Source organism: Eretmochelys imbricata, chromosome 2 (assembly GCF_965152235.1).
Source record: "Eretmochelys imbricata isolate rEreImb1 chromosome 2, rEreImb1.hap1, whole genome shotgun sequence".
NCBI lineage: Eukaryota > Metazoa > Chordata > Testudines > Cheloniidae > Eretmochelys > Eretmochelys imbricata.
Window position 1 is genome coordinate 206,814,206 of NC_135573.1, and position 18,570 is coordinate 206,832,775.

General features: G+C 40.8%; 3 protein-coding genes across 4 annotated transcripts; all 3 read left to right on the top strand.

Annotated features, from left to right (window-relative positions):
• Positions 1 to 1,782: 1,782 nt before the first annotated feature.
• On the top strand, positions 1,783 to 4,458 carry HOXA3 (homeobox A3). 2 transcript variants are annotated; one of them, XM_077809332.1, is made up of 2 exons: positions 1,783 to 2,242; positions 3,689 to 4,458. In XM_077809332.1, the coding sequence occupies exons 1-2, from the start codon at positions 1,783 to 1,785 to the stop codon at positions 4,456 to 4,458; spliced, it is 1,230 nt and encodes a 409-aa protein (XP_077665458.1). The 2 variants fall into 2 exon arrangements, with proteins under 2 accessions (XP_077665458.1, XP_077665459.1); XM_077809333.1 differs by having other exon boundaries at positions 1,783 to 2,236.
• Positions 4,459 to 9,690: 5,232 nt separating this feature from the next.
• On the top strand, positions 9,691 to 11,346 carry HOXA2 (homeobox A2). Its single transcript, XM_077809334.1, has 2 exons — positions 9,691 to 10,072; positions 10,607 to 11,346. The coding sequence occupies exons 1-2, from the start codon at positions 9,691 to 9,693 to the stop codon at positions 11,344 to 11,346; spliced, it is 1,122 nt and encodes a 373-aa protein (XP_077665460.1).
• A 4,800-nt stretch (positions 11,347 to 16,146) lies between these two features.
• HOXA1 (homeobox A1) lies at positions 16,147 to 17,547 on the top strand. The gene is made up of 2 exons (XM_077809336.1): positions 16,147 to 16,786; positions 17,192 to 17,547. The coding sequence occupies exons 1-2, from the start codon at positions 16,147 to 16,149 to the stop codon at positions 17,545 to 17,547; spliced, it is 996 nt and encodes a 331-aa protein (XP_077665462.1).
• Positions 17,548 to 18,570: the final 1,023 nt, after the last annotated feature.

Consider the following 18,570-nt stretch of genomic DNA (forward strand, 5'->3'; position numbering starts at 1 on the left):
GTTACAGATCTTGACCAACTTATTAGTTCAATAACATCCATGGGTCTCAATTAATAAAAAAAAATCAAATGGCAAGGCCTTTTGGGGGTTTATTAAAGTAGCTAGTCTGTAATAAAACAAAGGGACCATTTCTTTCTAAGTAACTTGTATCACTTGAAATACCTATATTTGTAATTATTGGTGGATTTTGTGTAACACTTTCTCCCCAAAGGTTCATGTGGTTTTAGGTGCCTTGGAAAAAAAATCAAAGGACAGGAGACTGTAGAGCACTATTTTTGACCGGTGTAGCTGTTTGTCAGCAACAGGGAGGTGGGTGGAGGTGGAGAAAAGGATTTTAATTTCTGAAAATAATGTGTGTGTAAGAGTTCCTAGATTGGAGATAACATTCAGATCTCCTTTCCCATTATTGAGGACACATCTTTAACTGGTTATTCTCAGGCAGGTAAACAGCATGAGTTACAGAAAAGATTCACACGGGCTATAGGAGCATTTTATGGTTTGTGTGTCCATCCCCTCTCTCCAGCCAAATAACCCTCATACATCAAATTACATAGCAGTTTCAAAGACAGAACCTATTATCGTTAAGTTGGAAGGAAAGTTCAAGCCGTGGTCATGGAGATGAACGCTGGTTTTTCAGGTTCCTGGTGTTTTTTCCAATCCATCATGTTTTAACAGGTAGAATTTGGTAGTTTCCATGGAAAGAAGTAGCTCCAAAATAACTGTAAAAAGTGTCCTGATTCCTTGCGAACTTTTGATTATAATCGTCATTCCTAGAGAACAACATTCCATTTCTGGGATTCTTTTAAAAGTGAAAGACATGAGAGATGGAAATTCCAAACAGGCTGATTCTACCAGGCTCACTTAAGAGAAAACTCACAAGTGACAACTGGAGAGCAGTCCCCAAATTATTTACTTTGATGGCTTTGTAAAGCTGTTTGGCCCTGGTGGCTAAATCTGTGTCCCAGTTTAAATTCACTGCAATTAAAACTGATTTATGTGAATGGGCGGGGGGGGAGGGTATTAAATATCTAAAGTAGTCCCAAGTTAATCTGCAAGTACTGCTTCTTCCATTTAATGTGTGTCAGCTTGTATTGTTTTTGTCAAGTATTTTATAGACAAACAAAATATGCATTAGACTGCGTGCGTGTGGATCTTCTTGAATGGAAAGGCTTTGAATGTTTTTTTCTTTTCCACGTAATATATATTTTAAAAATCTTATCCAAACTGTAACCACAATATAAATATTAAAAATAAGATGGCAGTGGTTACGGTGAAGTATAGGAGAAAGGTTTATTACTCTCCGACAGCAGTGAAAGTGAATGAGAGAACTACTCCCCTAGTGTAACATACATTTTCCTTGATCACCCTTATCTGGAAGCATTGTATTTAAATAACCTCTCGTGTTCCTTGTATGATAAATGATAAAACAATTCACGGTGTTATAAACCCTGGAAAACCTTTATCCTGGTACAGTAAACCACATATTTGTAGCTGCCAGTAAATTCAGGCAGCTTTTATATCGAAATTCTCTTAGCCTAAGGCCAAGTCATGCTGCTAAATATTGCTGACCACTTTTTCTTTTATGGCTTTCATGTCACTTAGCTATTGAAAGTAAGATGGATTTGTACTATTTCTTCACTCTAGTGTGCTTTCGCTACACCCTAGGTCTACCAGGAGAGGCCATTGGAGGAAGAACGTCACGTGACAGAGGGGTGCCAATGTTATTCTTTAAGGGTGTCAAGACCCTGTCAGTTTGTGAAATAAATATTGGGAAACAACGAAATGCAAAAAGCGACCTACTACGACAGCTCTGCAATCTATGGTGGCTACCCCTACCAAGGAGCAAATGGTTTCACTTATAATGCTAGTCAGCAGCAATATCCTCCATCTTCATCACTTGTGGAAACTGAATATCATCGACCTGCTTGCTCTTTACAGTCACCTGGCAGTTCTGTGTCCCACCATAAGACCAATGAAATCAATGAGAGTTGCATGAGGACCATCACTAGCCAACCCATTCAGCCCCCAGTTATTTCAGAGCAGCAACAGCCTCCAGCCCAGCAGGCACCACCTCCACCTCCACCCTCTGTCTCACCACCTCAAAATGCCAGCAGCAATTCTGCCCCAGCTAACACTACCAAGAGCCCAGTTATTAACTCACCCACCATGTCCAAACAAATATTCCCATGGATGAAAGAGTCTCGACAAAATACAAAGCAGAAAAACAGCAGTTCCAGTTCAGGTATGAAATGTATTTACATTATAAGTGACTTACTTAGTCTGGCAGGCCAAATTGTGGGATCAAGTATTTGTAGTTTGTCCGAGATATGTCATCTTTTTAAAAAAATATTGTGGGAGTAATCTTATTTCAAATATAACTTTTTAACCATGTATCTTCTAGAAAGTATTTCAGAATGCTTTAAAGTGACTTTGGTAAAATGCTAAACTCAGCCTTGCAAATTATTTATAAGTTATTTAGTTTCCAGGTGTTTCTATTTTGTAGTGTCTAAGGTTGATATAACATTTGCCTCTTAGTCTATAACATTCCATTCCACAGGTTATGTTCTTTCTTCTATTAAATCATGTCAACATCTAGAGGCCTAGACCTCTAGCCAGAGGCACATCCTGAATATTTTGTTGGCATAGTGCTATTAGAATAATAAGACAGTGACCTAGCTCTGCTGAATTGTAAATGGAATAAAATAGCTCATAATCATCTGCAGTCAGGATCAATGCTTTACTTATACTCAGAACCTATTCTTATTTTAGCAGACTGGCAAAGTTACAAGTCTGGTAAACAAAGATCAGTTATGAGTAAAATAAAGTTAGGTCCATAAAAATATTACTGGGGATTATAGTATAAATGGAAATTATTATTACACAAGTACACCTAAATCGATAACACAAACTTCTGTTCCCAGGCATTTTGTTTATATTTACCACTTCCTACATTTCCTGTGTACTGTGGAAATAGATTCCAAAACTTTAGCAAATTTTTTCTTTCATGTATTTCTTATGGTTTGATAATGTTACCATTTAGAATGTTGTATGTCATGTATTATTTTATTCATAACAGCAATGTGTGTTTATATATATATATATGTATACATAGTACATATATGTTTATATTTATGTGTATATATGCATGTATATGTTTAGAATTATATTTTTGTTTGTACATATGGGACATGTGCACATGAGTGTGAGTGTGCATACAAACACACACACAGAGTTCATGTGGGTATGATGAGATTTTCAGACCATTCTGGGGGATTCCATTCATGGAAATATCTAAATCCTCTGGACTGCTTTGAGGAAACCAACAATAATATATAACATTTAATCAGACTTTTGCATTAAAGAGTTCATAAGACTCGCTTTTAAAAAATCTTTTCTTCTTGTATAAGGATTATTTCAGGTAAACTACAATATTTGGTGCTGTGTTTATTGAGGCAGTTATAGTCATATAGTGACACTTCAAAGGTGAAGGAAAATAATGGTGAGCCTTTCAATGCTTTTAGCCTGGCATATTTTAGTTATAGAAAGAAATATGTATGTTTCACTAGGATATTTGTATACCAGAGAGCTGGGATCTACAGACACTAATCCTAGCCATGGCTTCTATTGTTTCTGGTTACTGTGTTCAGGTTCCACCATGTTGATTGTATTCTTTGTGTGATTTACATAGGTGAGAGCTGTGCTGGTGATAAAAGCCCTCCAGGGCAAGCCTCCTCTAAAAGAGCACGTACAGCTTATACAAGTGCCCAGCTGGTAGAACTGGAAAAGGAGTTCCACTTCAATAGATACCTCTGCAGGCCAAGAAGGGTAGAAATGGCTAATTTGCTCAATCTCACAGAAAGACAAATCAAAATATGGTTTCAGAACCGCAGAATGAAATATAAAAAGGATCAAAAGGGAAAGGGCATGATGACCTCTTCAGGAGGACAGTCCCCAAGCAGAAGTCCTGTGCCTCCAGCTCCTGGGGGGTATTTAAACTCTATGCATTCTTTAGTAAACAGTGTTCCCTATGAGCCCCAGTCTCCTCCATCATTTAACAAGCCTCATCAAAATGCCTATGGCATCCCTGCATCATATCCGGCTCCTCTCAATAATTGTCCGCCTCCTCAAAAGAGATACACGGGGACAGCAGCGGTTACTCCTGAATATGATACTCACCCTCTTCAAGGCAACAGTTATGGAAATCCACATATACAGGGAAGCCCCGTCTATGTGGGGGGCAACTATGTGGACACCATGACCAATTCTGGGCCTTCCATCTTTGGTCTAACTCATCTCCCTCATCCTTCCTCTGCCAACATGGACTACAGTGGGACTGGGCCAATGGGCAACAATCACCACCATGGACCTTGTGATCCACACCCAACATACACAGACCTTACTTCTCATCATCCTTCTCAGGGAAGAATTCAGGAAGCGCCCAAACTCACCCATCTGTAACAGACATGAGTTACTAAGTGGAATGAAGTCCCCAACTTTTTAAAAGTACTTCCCACCCTTCCCTCCCATCTCCCTCTATTTTTGTTTTTGTTTTGTTTTGTTTGGTAAAGCGTTCTATAGTTTACGTGACGTAGCAATATTTGTTGCTTGAATTGCTCTATAGTTTCAATAGTGGATATTTATCTTCTTGAACTGTAGCCTTGTGTCTCGCTTTGGGAGTATACATAGGCTTTATACTTTACTTCTACACTTTTATCAAAACAGGGTATATGAACAAATTTTCTATAACAATAATTCTGAAATGTGAATTTGTTCGTACAAATTGATTGATTGATCCCACGGGGAAGCAATTTTTTATTGCACTTCTTTTAAATAGCGAGAAAGAAATCAAAGGCGCTTGAACAGGGGCTCCCTGGACAATTATTAATACGTGTTAAGTCTTTCAATGTGTGTATGCTGGTGAACATTCAGATTTATTTATATTTTTTTTAAAACATTGAATAATCTAAGTGTTTAAAATTTTATTTATCCCCATCTGTTCATATTTATATATATATATAAAATTCTGTACCATGAATATTCAGGAGGTATTTACCTGGCCGTATGTTAGATGGCATATTGGCATAAGTAGGAAATATCATTTGAAAGGAAACTATTACTCCTTTATTTAAAAATATAATAATGCAATAAAATCTGAAAAAATTGATCACAAATTGAATAATTTATGCTTGTAACATCCAGCTAAATGGAAAATGTGTAAACCTGAAAAGACTAGATTTGTTTTGAAAGTTATACATTCCTTGCTGCTCACATTCTGACAAAAATAAAGTTTTTATTCTGAATAATAAAGAGTTAAGAAACGGTTATTTGTTCAAAAAGACCCAAACCATGTGATCACTAAGTGAACAGATATAGATACACACACACACACACACACACACACAAATATCCGATACCCAACCCACGTAAACAGCCCCTTCAGTTTTCCTTATCAAGGTTTTAAAACTGCAGTGAATTGGCAAATCCCAATATGTCTTATGAGCTGTGACAATTTCAGCGTTGAAAATACCAAGGATGCAAACGATCCGCCTTTTGTGTCCATAACGCTAGGTGCTGAGCTGCCGGCATGCTTTACAGGCACTGCTATTGGGAGGATATTTTTGTCTGAATAATATTTATTTGGGTCAGAAACACAACCACGTTTATTTCGCAAACAGCACTGCTTCACATAAAGCTCGGGTGCCCGCGCCGAACAGAGTGATTCCTGAGACAGTGCTCGTAAGGGTAAGCTGGTCCTTGGTCTAGGGATGTTGGATTTCGCCATGTTGGGCTTTTTTTCCCCCCTGCAGGAACCCACTTCACCAACAGCCGTCCATATGGAAAAGGCTCTTCTCGCCTCTGCACTGGAGGGACCTTTGGAAAGCTTGGAGCTTTCTACTCCCACACTTTTCCTCCCAGGGTCAGAACAGACAATTCATCGCCTGTTACATTGTGCCGGGAGGAGGGGGAAATTAAATAAAGCAAAGAGAGCTAAGAATAAAAATAAGATAATGCACATGGATATTTTGAAGGCACAAATTAAAAAAAATTAATAGTGAGAAATACAGTTCATCACCCCACTAGAGAAGAAACCAGAATAAACCAGCTGTTCAGGTTTGTGTACACTTTTTGGAAGCAAAGCTTGTTGTTCAGGCTCATAAACAGGATTACAATGTAGTTCGGGATATTTTCTTCTCAATATGTTGCTTCCTATTCGGCTATGGTTTTAAAAAAAATGACCCGATTTATTATTTTTTTCATTTTTGTTAATCTGGTTTCCCACCCCACTTCACCTCCTCCCTTTTTTGGCCTTGGTGGGGGAGGGGAGACAAGTGGGCTCTAGCTTTTGGTTAAAAAACGCAATATTGCAAAATACTTACTCTCTGCATGGTTTTCGATAATAAATTAGCAAGATATTCATATGCAAGGCTATTCCGATAGGAATCTGTATTAACTGGAATCCAGAGAAGCGAATCAACATACTAAAATAAGATTTTTATTTCATAATACTATGTGACCTTATTTTTAAAATTCAGACTATAAATCAGGAGGGACCTTAATAGATTCGGGTGAAATATACACATGTATGTATATAGACACATAAACATATGCCATGTAGATATTAACCCATGCTGTTCAGTATCTGTGTCTTTTTAATGCACAGGAAAAATGTCGCCATTTTGGTCTCACTCTAAAATATTATTAATCGTGAGTCTTTATCTTGTTCTGAGAATCATCCTTGCTTGAAGTTTGTTGAAAATATTATAATGTATCCACGAATCTATAAATAAGTGTTCTGCAAAAAATATATATAACATTTCAGTCAAAGAAAACGATTTTGTATGTATTTATTTTGTATACATATATATGTATTTATACCTCAACTGATGAAGAGATTGCCTAGAATCTGTCTGATATTTTTCATTGAATTATAATATATATTCAAAACTGACCTAGGATAGAACATTAATGAGAAGAGGAAGAAAGTATCTTTTGGCAATTGATAAATCCAGAAAGGATTATTTAGGAAATGTTTCTGTTTTATTTAAACAACTCTTGTTTTAGGCAGGTTAAATAAAATCAAAGGAAATGTCAGAATCTATGAATTCTTCATGTGTTGCTTCTTTTAGCACAGATAATTAAATTTATAAAAATATTAGAAAGAATTTGGCTTTCCACTCCTCCCCCCCATTCCAAATACATATATGAGCGTAATTTCCCCTACTCTTTCCAGAAAAAATCTATATCATACATCTAGTTTGTTTCCATTTTTAAATCTCTATATTGGATTTTTTAAAAAAAATCTATTGATTAACACATATTTACAAAGGCAGAGTAATAGATTTTTACAAGTATTTTGCAGTTCACTGTCCGAAGAGAAAAACCTTTTGTTCCAGGTGGTTTTTGTATTATACCGATCCACAAGAAAATAAATAGGATAAATAAATAAATAAATAAATGCGCAGAATACCTACACCCACACGGTTTTTACTTACAAAGGCTGGTTACACTCGAAATCTCCCTCTTTCTCTCCCTTTATTGTTTTTTTCATCCTACTGTTAATTCCAATATTTTAAAGTAAAAATAACCCTCAGCACCAAGCCAACTAGAAACGTATATTCCCACAGTACTGAGAATAACCCTGTAGCAGTACATTTTAAAAGGAGCCCTTTTCCTTGTTTACTTGCGTTTCTTGCTCTCCTTCTTTGCTTGGTCACATTTGATCTTGGAAAGAGCAAGAAGGTTTAAATGTGTTCTTAAGGGCCAGTAGCTGTCAAACCTTTTGGCGGACAAGATTGATCACGCACAGGCATCACCAGAGCTTTGTTTGTAGTAAAAGCAAGAAAATTAAACCCCCAGCATTTTCCAACAGCATCTATATTTATAAGGCATCCCTTTTGAGGTATTAAATGACAAGTCGCGTTCTATATTTTATTTAAACAACCTAACAAAACAACCCCCCCTTTAAAATGCCCCAACCCCATTCCTCCTTTCCCAGCCTTTCCCAGATATACTTCATCTTGTGGATTTATTAGCTTCAGACCGAAGGGTTTTGGTCAGTCTTGGATAGAGTGGCGGTCTAATGATCAGTTTGTTATTTGAACCGCTTACAAAGATTCTGGCGATTCCTTTCAATGCAATTCCGAAACAGAGCAGCTATTGCCAGCGCGAGGCTGATTTGGCTTCCTTAGACTAAAAAAAAAAAAAAAAAAAAAGCACAACAATGATGTTTTTCATCTTGAATATAAAATGCTACACGAAACAGATATGGCCTGCGTGCTGTGGAAAAATAAAATTCCAGATGTGTTCATTGTGTTTTAATAATAATAACAACAATTAATAATAAATAGCCATTAGCATCATACTTTTACCACTCTTCTCGATTTGATTGGAAAGGTTGTTTCAAAGCCTCAGCGTTCAGTAGTTTAATAGCTTTGTAAGTTGTAAATCAAAACGATTGTAAACAAAGCAAATGCTTTTGGCTCATACACAGTCATTCAAGTTAGAATCCTTGCAGCATTTCCCCCCTGACGTATTAATATTTATATATATATCTGACACTACCTTCCAATATATTTCCCTGCAATTGAACATACTCACCAGACCCCGTCTACTACGGTTATTAAGTAAAACATGTCAGCAGAAGCGAGTGTAGTTTACAAACTAATGCACTAGATTGCTTAGAATATTTACAGTATATCTATATCTATATGGTAGAGATAGATAGATATATTATAGTGCACTTCTGTGAAGTCAACTGCAGTGAAAAGTCATGACCATAAAGCTTTTTCTATGTTATTCTTCCCATAGGAGCAAGGCTGCTGCGGAAAATCCTGCTAAACAATGAGCTCAGAGATCGGCGGCCAATTGTTCTCCATACTGTACATACTCTCTCCCCCCAAAGCAAAAGTGGCATAGAGATGCCAATTCGGGAGCAGTAAACTAGCTTAGGGGGAAGTGCTATTCCCCGGGAAAAAAGCAGGACTCTCTGCCAGTAACTCCTGCCTGGGTGCAACTTCTTATGTGGCTGAGATGTGGGGGCCCCAGGTGTCAAAACTTTGAAGATTAATGGATTACTTTGTTAATGACTCAAAGCGTCAGATTGAGGTGCTTAAATGATTTGCGAGGTGCAAAGCGTTTTCCTGACAGTCCCAAACAATGAGATGAGTGTGCGGGAGGAGACGAGAGGGGCAGCAGTCTGCAGGACAAGCAACCACACACACACATACACACACACACACACACACACATACACACACACACACACACGCACGGATCATTTCAGATTAGGACGCAAAGCCGATAGATACAGATATATAATTTTCCCCCTAAAAAGTGTAAATAAAGCCTTTCTGGCCCCCAATGAGGCGTTCCTTCCCGACTTTTTTGGATCAATCAAACAGACAGTGGCTTCTTTTGATTAAAGCCCAAATTGTCATTGGGCAGAGGCAATCATGTGACAGCCAATTCGGTCCAATTTCAACCTTGTCTCCATGAATTCAATAGTTTAATAGTAGCACGGTCCCCATACGGCTGTAATCAGTGAATTAGAAAAAAAACACCCCACCAGCGATCTTCTATGATATATTTTTTTCTTCTCTCTCTCCTTTTTCCTGGGCCTTTCCCCCCTCCCCCGCAAAAACCCTCAATAAGAGGGAACTTTTTCTCCAAGGGGGCTGCGAGTTGAAGGCCATGAATTTCGAATTTGAGCGAGAGATTGGTTTTATCAATAGTCAGCCATCGCTTGCTGAGTGCCTGCCATCTTTCCCCCCTGTCGGTGATACATTTCAAAGTTCATCAATCAAGAACTCGACGCTTTCACACTCGACACTGATTCCTCCTCCTTTTGAGCAGACCATCCCCAGCCTGAACCCAGGCAGCCACCCTCGCCACACCAGCAGCAGCCGTCCCAAGCAGAGCCCCAATGTCAGCAGCAGCAGCCCGGTGCCAGCCGGCGCCCTGCAGCCTCCGGAATACCCCTGGATGAAAGAGAAAAAAGCCTCCAAGAAAACTACCCTCCCGCTTGCTTCGGCCTCAGCCTCAGCCACTGGACCAGCCTGCCTAAGCCACAAAGGTCAGTTAAAAAACTTTCCCCTAAAGCTAGCTCTTTTCCTTGGATTGTTACTTTCCCAACTTCACTGGAAATGGTTTGGAGGAGAAGGAGGAAATAATCTGGTGGGCTCCACAGTGTTATTAAAACCCCAAACTTTCCCTAACTTGTTTAATGTGGGATGATTTATCTGAGTTGGAGCTGACCTCCTCTTGTCTTGCTGTCCTAGAGTTAGGATATTTGACAGTAATGAAGAGTGATAGATTGCTCCTGCTCTGCTAAGCAGCTGATGCATTAATTATAAATTGCAGTATGGCTAATATAAAGTTTGCTCTGGTAGGTTTGGGAGCTAGATGCAATAATTTTATTGAGGTGGAAAGGGGTCCACAGTATCGGGAGCACAGGAGTGCAACACAATGGATCTACTGCAGCCAAGGGCGGCCATTTTGTTGCAGTTGATATTTTATGCTATATATATATACATATATCTTTCCCCCCTCTGAGGTGGAATGTGCTGGGATGCTAAAATTCAAACTGTGCATTTATCTGTTTTTACAGAGTCTCATGAAATCCCCGACAGTGGGAACGGTGGATCTAGGAGGCTGAGGACGGCTTATACCAACACCCAGCTTTTGGAGCTAGAAAAAGAATTTCATTTCAACAAGTATCTCTGTAGACCAAGGAGGGTTGAAATAGCAGCTTTGCTGGATTTGACTGAGAGACAAGTAAAAGTCTGGTTCCAGAACAGAAGGATGAAGCACAAGAGACAGACCCAGTGTAAGGAGAACCAAAACAGTGAGGGGAAATTTAAGAGTCTGGAGGACAGCGAGAAAGCAGAAGAGGAGGAGGAGAAATCGCTCTTTGAGCAAACCCTCAATAATGTCTCTGGCGCTCTTTTGGAAAGGGAAGGTTACACTTTTCAACAAAATGCACTATCTCAACAGCAGGCTCAGAATGTACACAATGGAGAGTCCCAAAGTTTCCCAGTTTCGCCTTTAACAAGCAATGAGAAAAATCTGAAACATTTTCAACATCAGTCACCCACTGTTCAAAACTGCCTATCAACAATGGCCCAGAACTGTGCAGCTGGCCTGAACAATGACAGTCCTGAGGCCCTAGATGTCCCTTCTTTACAGGACTTTAACGTTTTCTCCACAGATTCCTGCCTACAGCTTTCAGATGCAGTTTCACCCAGTTTGCCAGGATCTCTGGACAGTCCTGTAGATATTTCTGCTGACAGTTTTGACTTTTTTACAGACACACTCACTACAATTGACTTGCAGCATCTGAATTATTGAGAAATTAAAGACGTCCTGTCGCCAAGGGTTATGGCTTGTTTCAAATTACTTTCTTTTATTTTTCTTTTCCTGGTCAGTATTTTCTGTTTTTTAATTCCCTTTACTGTGTTCCAGAGCCATTTTTACTGTTTCTTATGAAGTTTTAATTGTGTTCAGTTTAACCTAGCCACATTCTAGGTCCCTCTATGAAAGCAATATATGAGGCCTGTAAGAAAGTGATCATATAGAATTGTATCTTCACTTTCTTTTTATTTTTGTATTACATTAGGATGCGTTGTCATAAGTATTTTTGGTAGAATAAATTCTTGTTTGCTACAAGTAGCTTTCTTCTCTCTCTCTCTAGACTCAGACCATAAGTGGTATTTCCTCCCACCCCCCTCTCTTTATTTAACTTCAGAAATGAAATTAAGACATTCTGGTCACAATCTCTCTCCTTTTGGTAATTTAATATATTTATTAGAGAGAGAAAAATCACATTTAATTTTTTTATTGCAAAGGTTCTCATAAGTCAGGTCAAAGTACCCGGTATTTCTCACAAACAAAAATAATAACTAAAAAGCCCACAGAGCTCACATAAAGATTTCTTCCTTTTAATGCACATAACAGCTTATTCTGTGTGTGAATACAAGTCTTGGGTTTTCTAAACTGTGACAAACACCATACATATGCATCTTAGCCGTTACAGACAAAATAGAATCTATTGTAAATGGGGAACGTGCCTGCTATAGAACCTGGCTCGTTACAGGGGTGGAAGGCTCTTTTAAAGCATTCTGTTTTTCTATAACTCAACGTTTAGGTGTCCAGCAAGTCGTTTTCTGAAACACTTCTTTAAAAATAAAAATGCTAACAAAGTACGCCTCGGATTAGCTCCCATGTGCTGAAAGGTCCCAAGAAAAGATATCTAAAAAAGAGAGGAAATAAAAAAAATGTTATTATCTAAAAATACATTTAGGATGGGCTTAAATTCTTAGTGCCATTCTTCAGGGGATTTCTGCGGGGTCCAATAACAAAGAAAGTCCCTTTCTTTTTAAACCGGTTTGCGGTGCCAAGGGTTGATCATTAAAACTGGAAGCTAATGGTTAACATGTTTAAATTTCAGTTGAACCACTTCAGCGGCCCACTGTCCAAAAATGTGTTACTTCCTCAATTACAGCAGTAAAAAAGCTCATTAAAAACTCCAGCTAAATTGGTAAGAATATTATTGATATTAATCACCCAGTTCAGAAGGTGAGCGTTTTTTACTCTGCTAAAATCAAGCAACAGATGCTAGCAGGTAGTTTTGCTGCCCACAGATCCTTGATTTTGAGTATTCCGGAATATATCTGAAACACAGTGAATGGATTCATTTGTCTCAAGTACTTTGTTTCCATTTCATTTGAGGTGTGTTATTTCTCTGATCCGCAACACGTTGCGGAGCTGAGATGCGTGGGCAATAGCTGGAAGGGGTTGGATGCAATTCTTCCTACACTCATAAATCACACTCTTTCTATGAATGAGAATGTCATCAAAGAGATCAATGGCAGGAACACATGCACAAATAAAAATCCTCTTACGTATTTGCCGGAGCAGGGGATCCCCGTCTAAAACCATTAAGTTAGAAGGCGTTTAGTCATAATTCATTTTTATTGCTCGTTTAAAACAACAGATTGGCTAAGCTGCGGATGCCACAAAAACCTCGGGCCTGCTTCTTTTCTTTCGCTGCTTCAGCACTTTCGCTTTTGTAAGAGAGCAGTTTTCGTCGAGTATTTTAACGCCTGTTACAGGGTTCCAATGGGATTTAATTGTTAATATATGATTGGCTTTTAGATATTTATGTATGATGTATATACAAAGTGATGTCATAGCATCTTCTTAAATGAACAGAATTGTTTAGGAAAAGACCAGTAAAAGTCTCTCAAGATATATGTAAAAGCAATATCTGTAAATCTACCTGAGATAGAATTCCTCTAAGAAACTCACTGTAACCCCTAAATCTTGAGTGTGTGAGAGACACAGAGTATTGTTTGGGGAATGTTCCAAGAATGTGCATCAGGCGCCAGAAATGCTTCAAAGGCTTGAATTGCTGGAGATGCAAACTCGACTTTCTGCAAACCACGGTGGATCGAACCCACAAAGGAGGCAGGGTGGGGCTAGCGGAAAGATTTGACCGTTAAAATAGCACAGCTCTGAATTTTTGTGTGTATTTGCGACCGTGTCTGATGGCAACTTTTCTAGTTGGGGGGATGAAGAGGTATTTATCCCTGGTGTGTCCCCTTCCCATTATGTTGCACTGTGGCTCTGTAATGGCAGCAGCATTCGAGGCATTAGAAGAGAGACAATGTAACAAAAGACGCGGATTTCTTCAAAACAATGGTGCAGAAACGAAGAGAAACAATTTAAAGGAAGCAGAGGAGAGTAACAGAGGAGCTGTTATTTGGCAAAAATTACGGGTAAATATACAGAGAGGAATTATATGTGCAGATAGATTTGCAGATAGATTGATTTTAAATAGAGAGAAGTTTACTGTTCTTTTAGTAAACAATTCTGTTCTTTGAATATGATGGTATAACATCAACGATGTTTATAAATAAATTATACATATACGTACAATAAATAGTTTTGTTAATCGTTAAAGTAGTGAAGAAGAAAAAACTGGAAAAAGCCATCTCTTTTATAGTTAACAGATAAGCCAGCCTGTGTTAGCACCTGATTTGTACAGCGGTTATCACAACTGATTGACAAGAATTAAATAAGACAATATTGCAGCCAAAAAGGGTGAGCATCGTTCCATATATGCTTGCTGGACTTCCTCCCAGCCTCACTCATGAATTTTAAGAAATCCAATGTTTTCAAACGGCTATCTAGGCATATTTGTAAAATGTAAATAGAAGGACAAATCTTTTTATGGATAAACTTAGGCGGGGGAACATATATTCATTTTCCGGTGGCATCAGAGCGGCTCTGGAGGTGAAATGGATACAAGGGTGGCCTAGTTGGAGCTTCGAACACTTTTGGTAACTTATCACTTGGAAGAGGATGTTGCACTTAGTATGTGTGGGTGGCTGGAGGGAGGGGGCTGGCGAGTCGAGGGGGAAATAGCCCTTTATATTTTAAAATACAAATAACAATCAATCGGGCATGGTGACAATGCAAAATCTGCCAAAGTCGAAGTGCATCTGCATAAATCCACACACAGTTCTCCAGGCTGAAAAAGACAAGAATAAAACTATTTGCGAAGTTACGTGGATGGCTCCACATGTTTGACTAGCTCTGTAACTGCCTGTATCTGTCTGAGCAGATAAGGTGAACGTGAAATCAAATGCCAAATACCAACTATCATCCATGCTGTTCTAACCATTGGTCCTATTTCCTTGTCTGGAACAAGAGAAAGTTTTAGTAAACTCTGAGATAGATCACACAGGGTGGGGGGGGGGCACCTCTGCCAGCAGCTATCTGGTTACTCTCCCCTCTACTCTCTGTATACTCTGTAGTGGAGTATACAGTGACAAAGAGAGCCACCAAGTGACAAAGAGAATTAATTAGAGTTAGGGACTGCAGTGGCCCTTCTCCTCCTTTTCTCTCCCCCTCCCCCTTACCCCTGGGCTTGTCATCCGGTGCTTGGGTGTGTCTATCGTTAGGAACTGTCCCTAGATCTCATGCATTGTGTGTGTGTGTTGTGTGTGTTGTGTGTGTGTCAGGCGCCGCGGGACCCCAGCAGATGGATTGCAGAACCTGGAAAAGCTTCCAGCCTGGCCCACGTTTGCAATCGTCATCCATTTTCCTGCCCCCCCTCCCCCGCAGCCCCGAAACCGACTGAGCTCACGTAACCCCTGGTTAGCTGGGCAGAGCCCCAGATAGGGGCCGAAGCAGCAGCGCTCCGGCCGCTCGGCGCCCCACGCCTGGGCTCGGTGGCAGAAGCCGGGCGAGCCCGCCTGCCCGCAGCACAATGGGGTTAAATTACAAAAGCGCCTCATTTCCATGCTAATAACATCGGCGCGATGGGGAAGGGGATGGACAAGCCCCTTTAACTCTTGGCTGGTCGAGAGCGGGGCTCTGCTGAGGCTCCCGGAAAGGGGAAACAGGTCTCCCCCACCCAGCCCCCCGCATGCCCCCAGCCCCGAAACGCTGCGCGGGGCTCCCTTCTGCACAGCCCGCTTGCCCGTCCAGCTGGGCCCCGCACAAGGACCGGCCAGCAGGAGGGCAGGGGCGATGGGCTGTCCTGACAGCACCAGCAGGAGTGCCGCACTCTCGAGCCATCCGTGAAGGAGATTCACCCCGGAGCGGTGCTGGTGGTGGCCCAAATCCTCCCAAGCGCGCTCCGGGGAAGCGAGCGGCCACCAACTGCTCTGCGAGCAGAAAGCCTGAGAGCGCCTGTCTTACCTGGGCTCCTCCAGCTGGGTCTCCGAGCCCTGTAATCCATGCCGCAGGAGCACCCCCCTCCACCCCCCTCCAGAGGCGCCTCCGCCTCAGCTGCTGCAGGCTGAGCGCCTGGGCTCACACTGTCTCTCTGGCCCCGGCTCTGAAGCCCCAATGAACTGGCTAAGGGGAAGGGGGAGGAGGACGGGGGGGGGGGGAGAGGAGGTGGTGGTAGATCCGCGTCACCTTGATGGAGGAGCGCTCGGAATTTAAATGCCACTGGAACGGTGATCCATCACCAACAGGAGCAGGGAAATTTTAGCAGGAGGCTCAGCCATTGGCTGCCGTCCTCACGTGTCCCCCTCTCACTGTACATTCATATCATTTTTCTCCTGGCCCCATGGAGGAAGTGAGAAAGTTGGCACGGTCACCCAGGACTCCGAAGACCCGGTCACTCGGTGATAAATGGACACGGCGAGGATGAGTTCCTTCCTCGATTACCCCATCCTCAGCGGAGAGTCCGGGGCATGCTCTTCCAGAGCCTATCCTCCCCCAGATCATGGGATTACAACTTTCCAGTCCTGTGCGGTCACTGCCAGTAACTGCAACGGGGATGATCGCTTTTTGGTTGGCAGGGGGGTCCAGATAAGTCCCCATCACCATCACCATCACCATCACCAGACCGGTACCTTCCAGCATCACAACAACCTGGGCATGTCCTACTCGCACTCTAGCTGTAGCTCGGGATATGGCACCCAGAACTTCACCGCGGGTTACAGTCACTACGCACTAAATCAGGAAGCAGATGTAAGTGGAGGGTATCCCCCATGCACCCCGGCCGTTTACTCTGGAACTGTCTCATCTTCCATGGTCCAGCATCACCACCCCCACCAAGGTTATGCTGGGGGCACGGTGGGTCCCGCTCAGTACATTCACCCCTCATACGGACAAGAGCAGCAGAATCTGACTCTAGCGAGTTATAGTAATTCCTTATCCCCACTCCATGCCAGCCACCAAGAAGCTTGTCGCTCTCCTTCTGCAGAGACCTCGCCTCCAGCACAAACCTTTGACTGGATGAAAGTTAAAAGAAACCCGCCTAAAACAGGTTAGTCGTGATTTCAGAGCAGGGGGCTGTTTCTTTCCTCTTCCACTTTCTTTAATAAAACAAAACGAAACCAAACCCTTCTGCTTTCTGACCTAGAGTGTACAGGTGCCTTGTTGTTTATGGGTAAGGAGAGCTGAGACCACTGAGTATGGACAGGTTCATCCACCTGATATAATGGCAGTTCCATGCTGGGTTTTTCTGTGGTAATATTTCTTGTAATTGGTAAACAACTTATCAAATTTCCTTTGATACACACTAGTGGCCGCCTTTATGTTAGCACCTCACACTCCATCACTCACTGTCCCTCTTTTTAAGAAGTTCTTGTTCCATATCGTTTTACCTGTGTGCACATATTGATTATGTCACCTATATATCACTTATTGAACTTTTCATATACTTTTGCAGGGAAAGCTGGAGAGTACGGATACGTAGGTCAGCCCAACACCGTTAGAACCAATTTTACCACTAAGCAGCTCACAGAACTGGAGAAAGAATTCCATTTCAACAAGTACTTGACAAGGGCCAGGAGGGTGGAGATAGCTGCTTCACTGCAACTTAATGAAACACAGGTGAAAATCTGGTTCCAGAACCGTAGGATGAAGCAGAAGAAAAGAGAGAAAGAGGGGTTGCTACCCATTTCCCCTGCTACCCCGACAGGAAGTGAAGAAAAAACAGAGGAATCATCAGAAAAGTCCAGTTCATCCCCATGTACCCCTTCACCAGCTTCATCTACCTCAGACACTCTAACTACCTCAAATTGAAATATTTCTGGCCCCCACTGTTTTAGATATACGACTCCCACTCTAAAGCCACATCTTTAGCAAAGCTTTATTGATTTAAAGTATATTTTAATCTTTAGGTCATCTTTACGTCAATCAACTTGTTTCAAGAGAATTTGGTTTTAGAAGGCTACCCAGCTGTTTAGTCTATGCAGAACTAAACAATTTAGTGGTTTCCATAATCAGGTTTCTGATGATCACTTATTCAAAATTCATATTTTTTTAAATTCCTGCTATTTGCTACAGAAGATTTGTTGGCACAGTTAAAAGAGTTCTCAGTAGTTCTCAGTAGAATAAAATTGCAAGGACATTTCTATATTTTTCCTTACATAAAGACAGGATATATGGAGTACATAACCTCATGAAGAGATGCACTATTGAAAGTGTTTACACAAATTATAGAACTTTCATCCTTTAATTTAATGTATTCTTTTTCATGCGTATGAGTTTGCTGGTTGTAAATACTTTGTCCAAGAGATTTATCTTTTTACAGATTTTCTAGAAATGATGTTTAGATAATCAGATTAAATAGGGTAGGTGCAGTCTCAAAGGTGGAATCCGTTTTATATTGTTACAACTGATGATCATATCAGCTAAATTTGTTAATGCCAATCAGATACCTCAAATAATAGGCACCATTTCTTTTAATGAACTGGAAGGAAAAAGCTTCAATTGCACTAGGTTTTGTAAACTTTGCTTGGTGTGCTCCCACCCCACCTCCCCCCATCTGTGCTGGATTATATGGGACCTAAGGGTATATTATCCAAAAGACCTGACCTACTCCTATTTTCATATTAATCATTCCTTAGACTTGATGTCTTTTCAACCAAATCGTCAATGTGATGAATGGCCAACTGAATGTATATTTTATGTGATTCGTGTATGGAACTTTGCATGATGCACAGTGCTTTGATGTACTTAAGGTACACTGAGTTTTATCAGTTGTCATTTGTGAGCAAACCATCTTCCTGATTTTCTGTACAATCATTAAAGGTTCTGAGATTC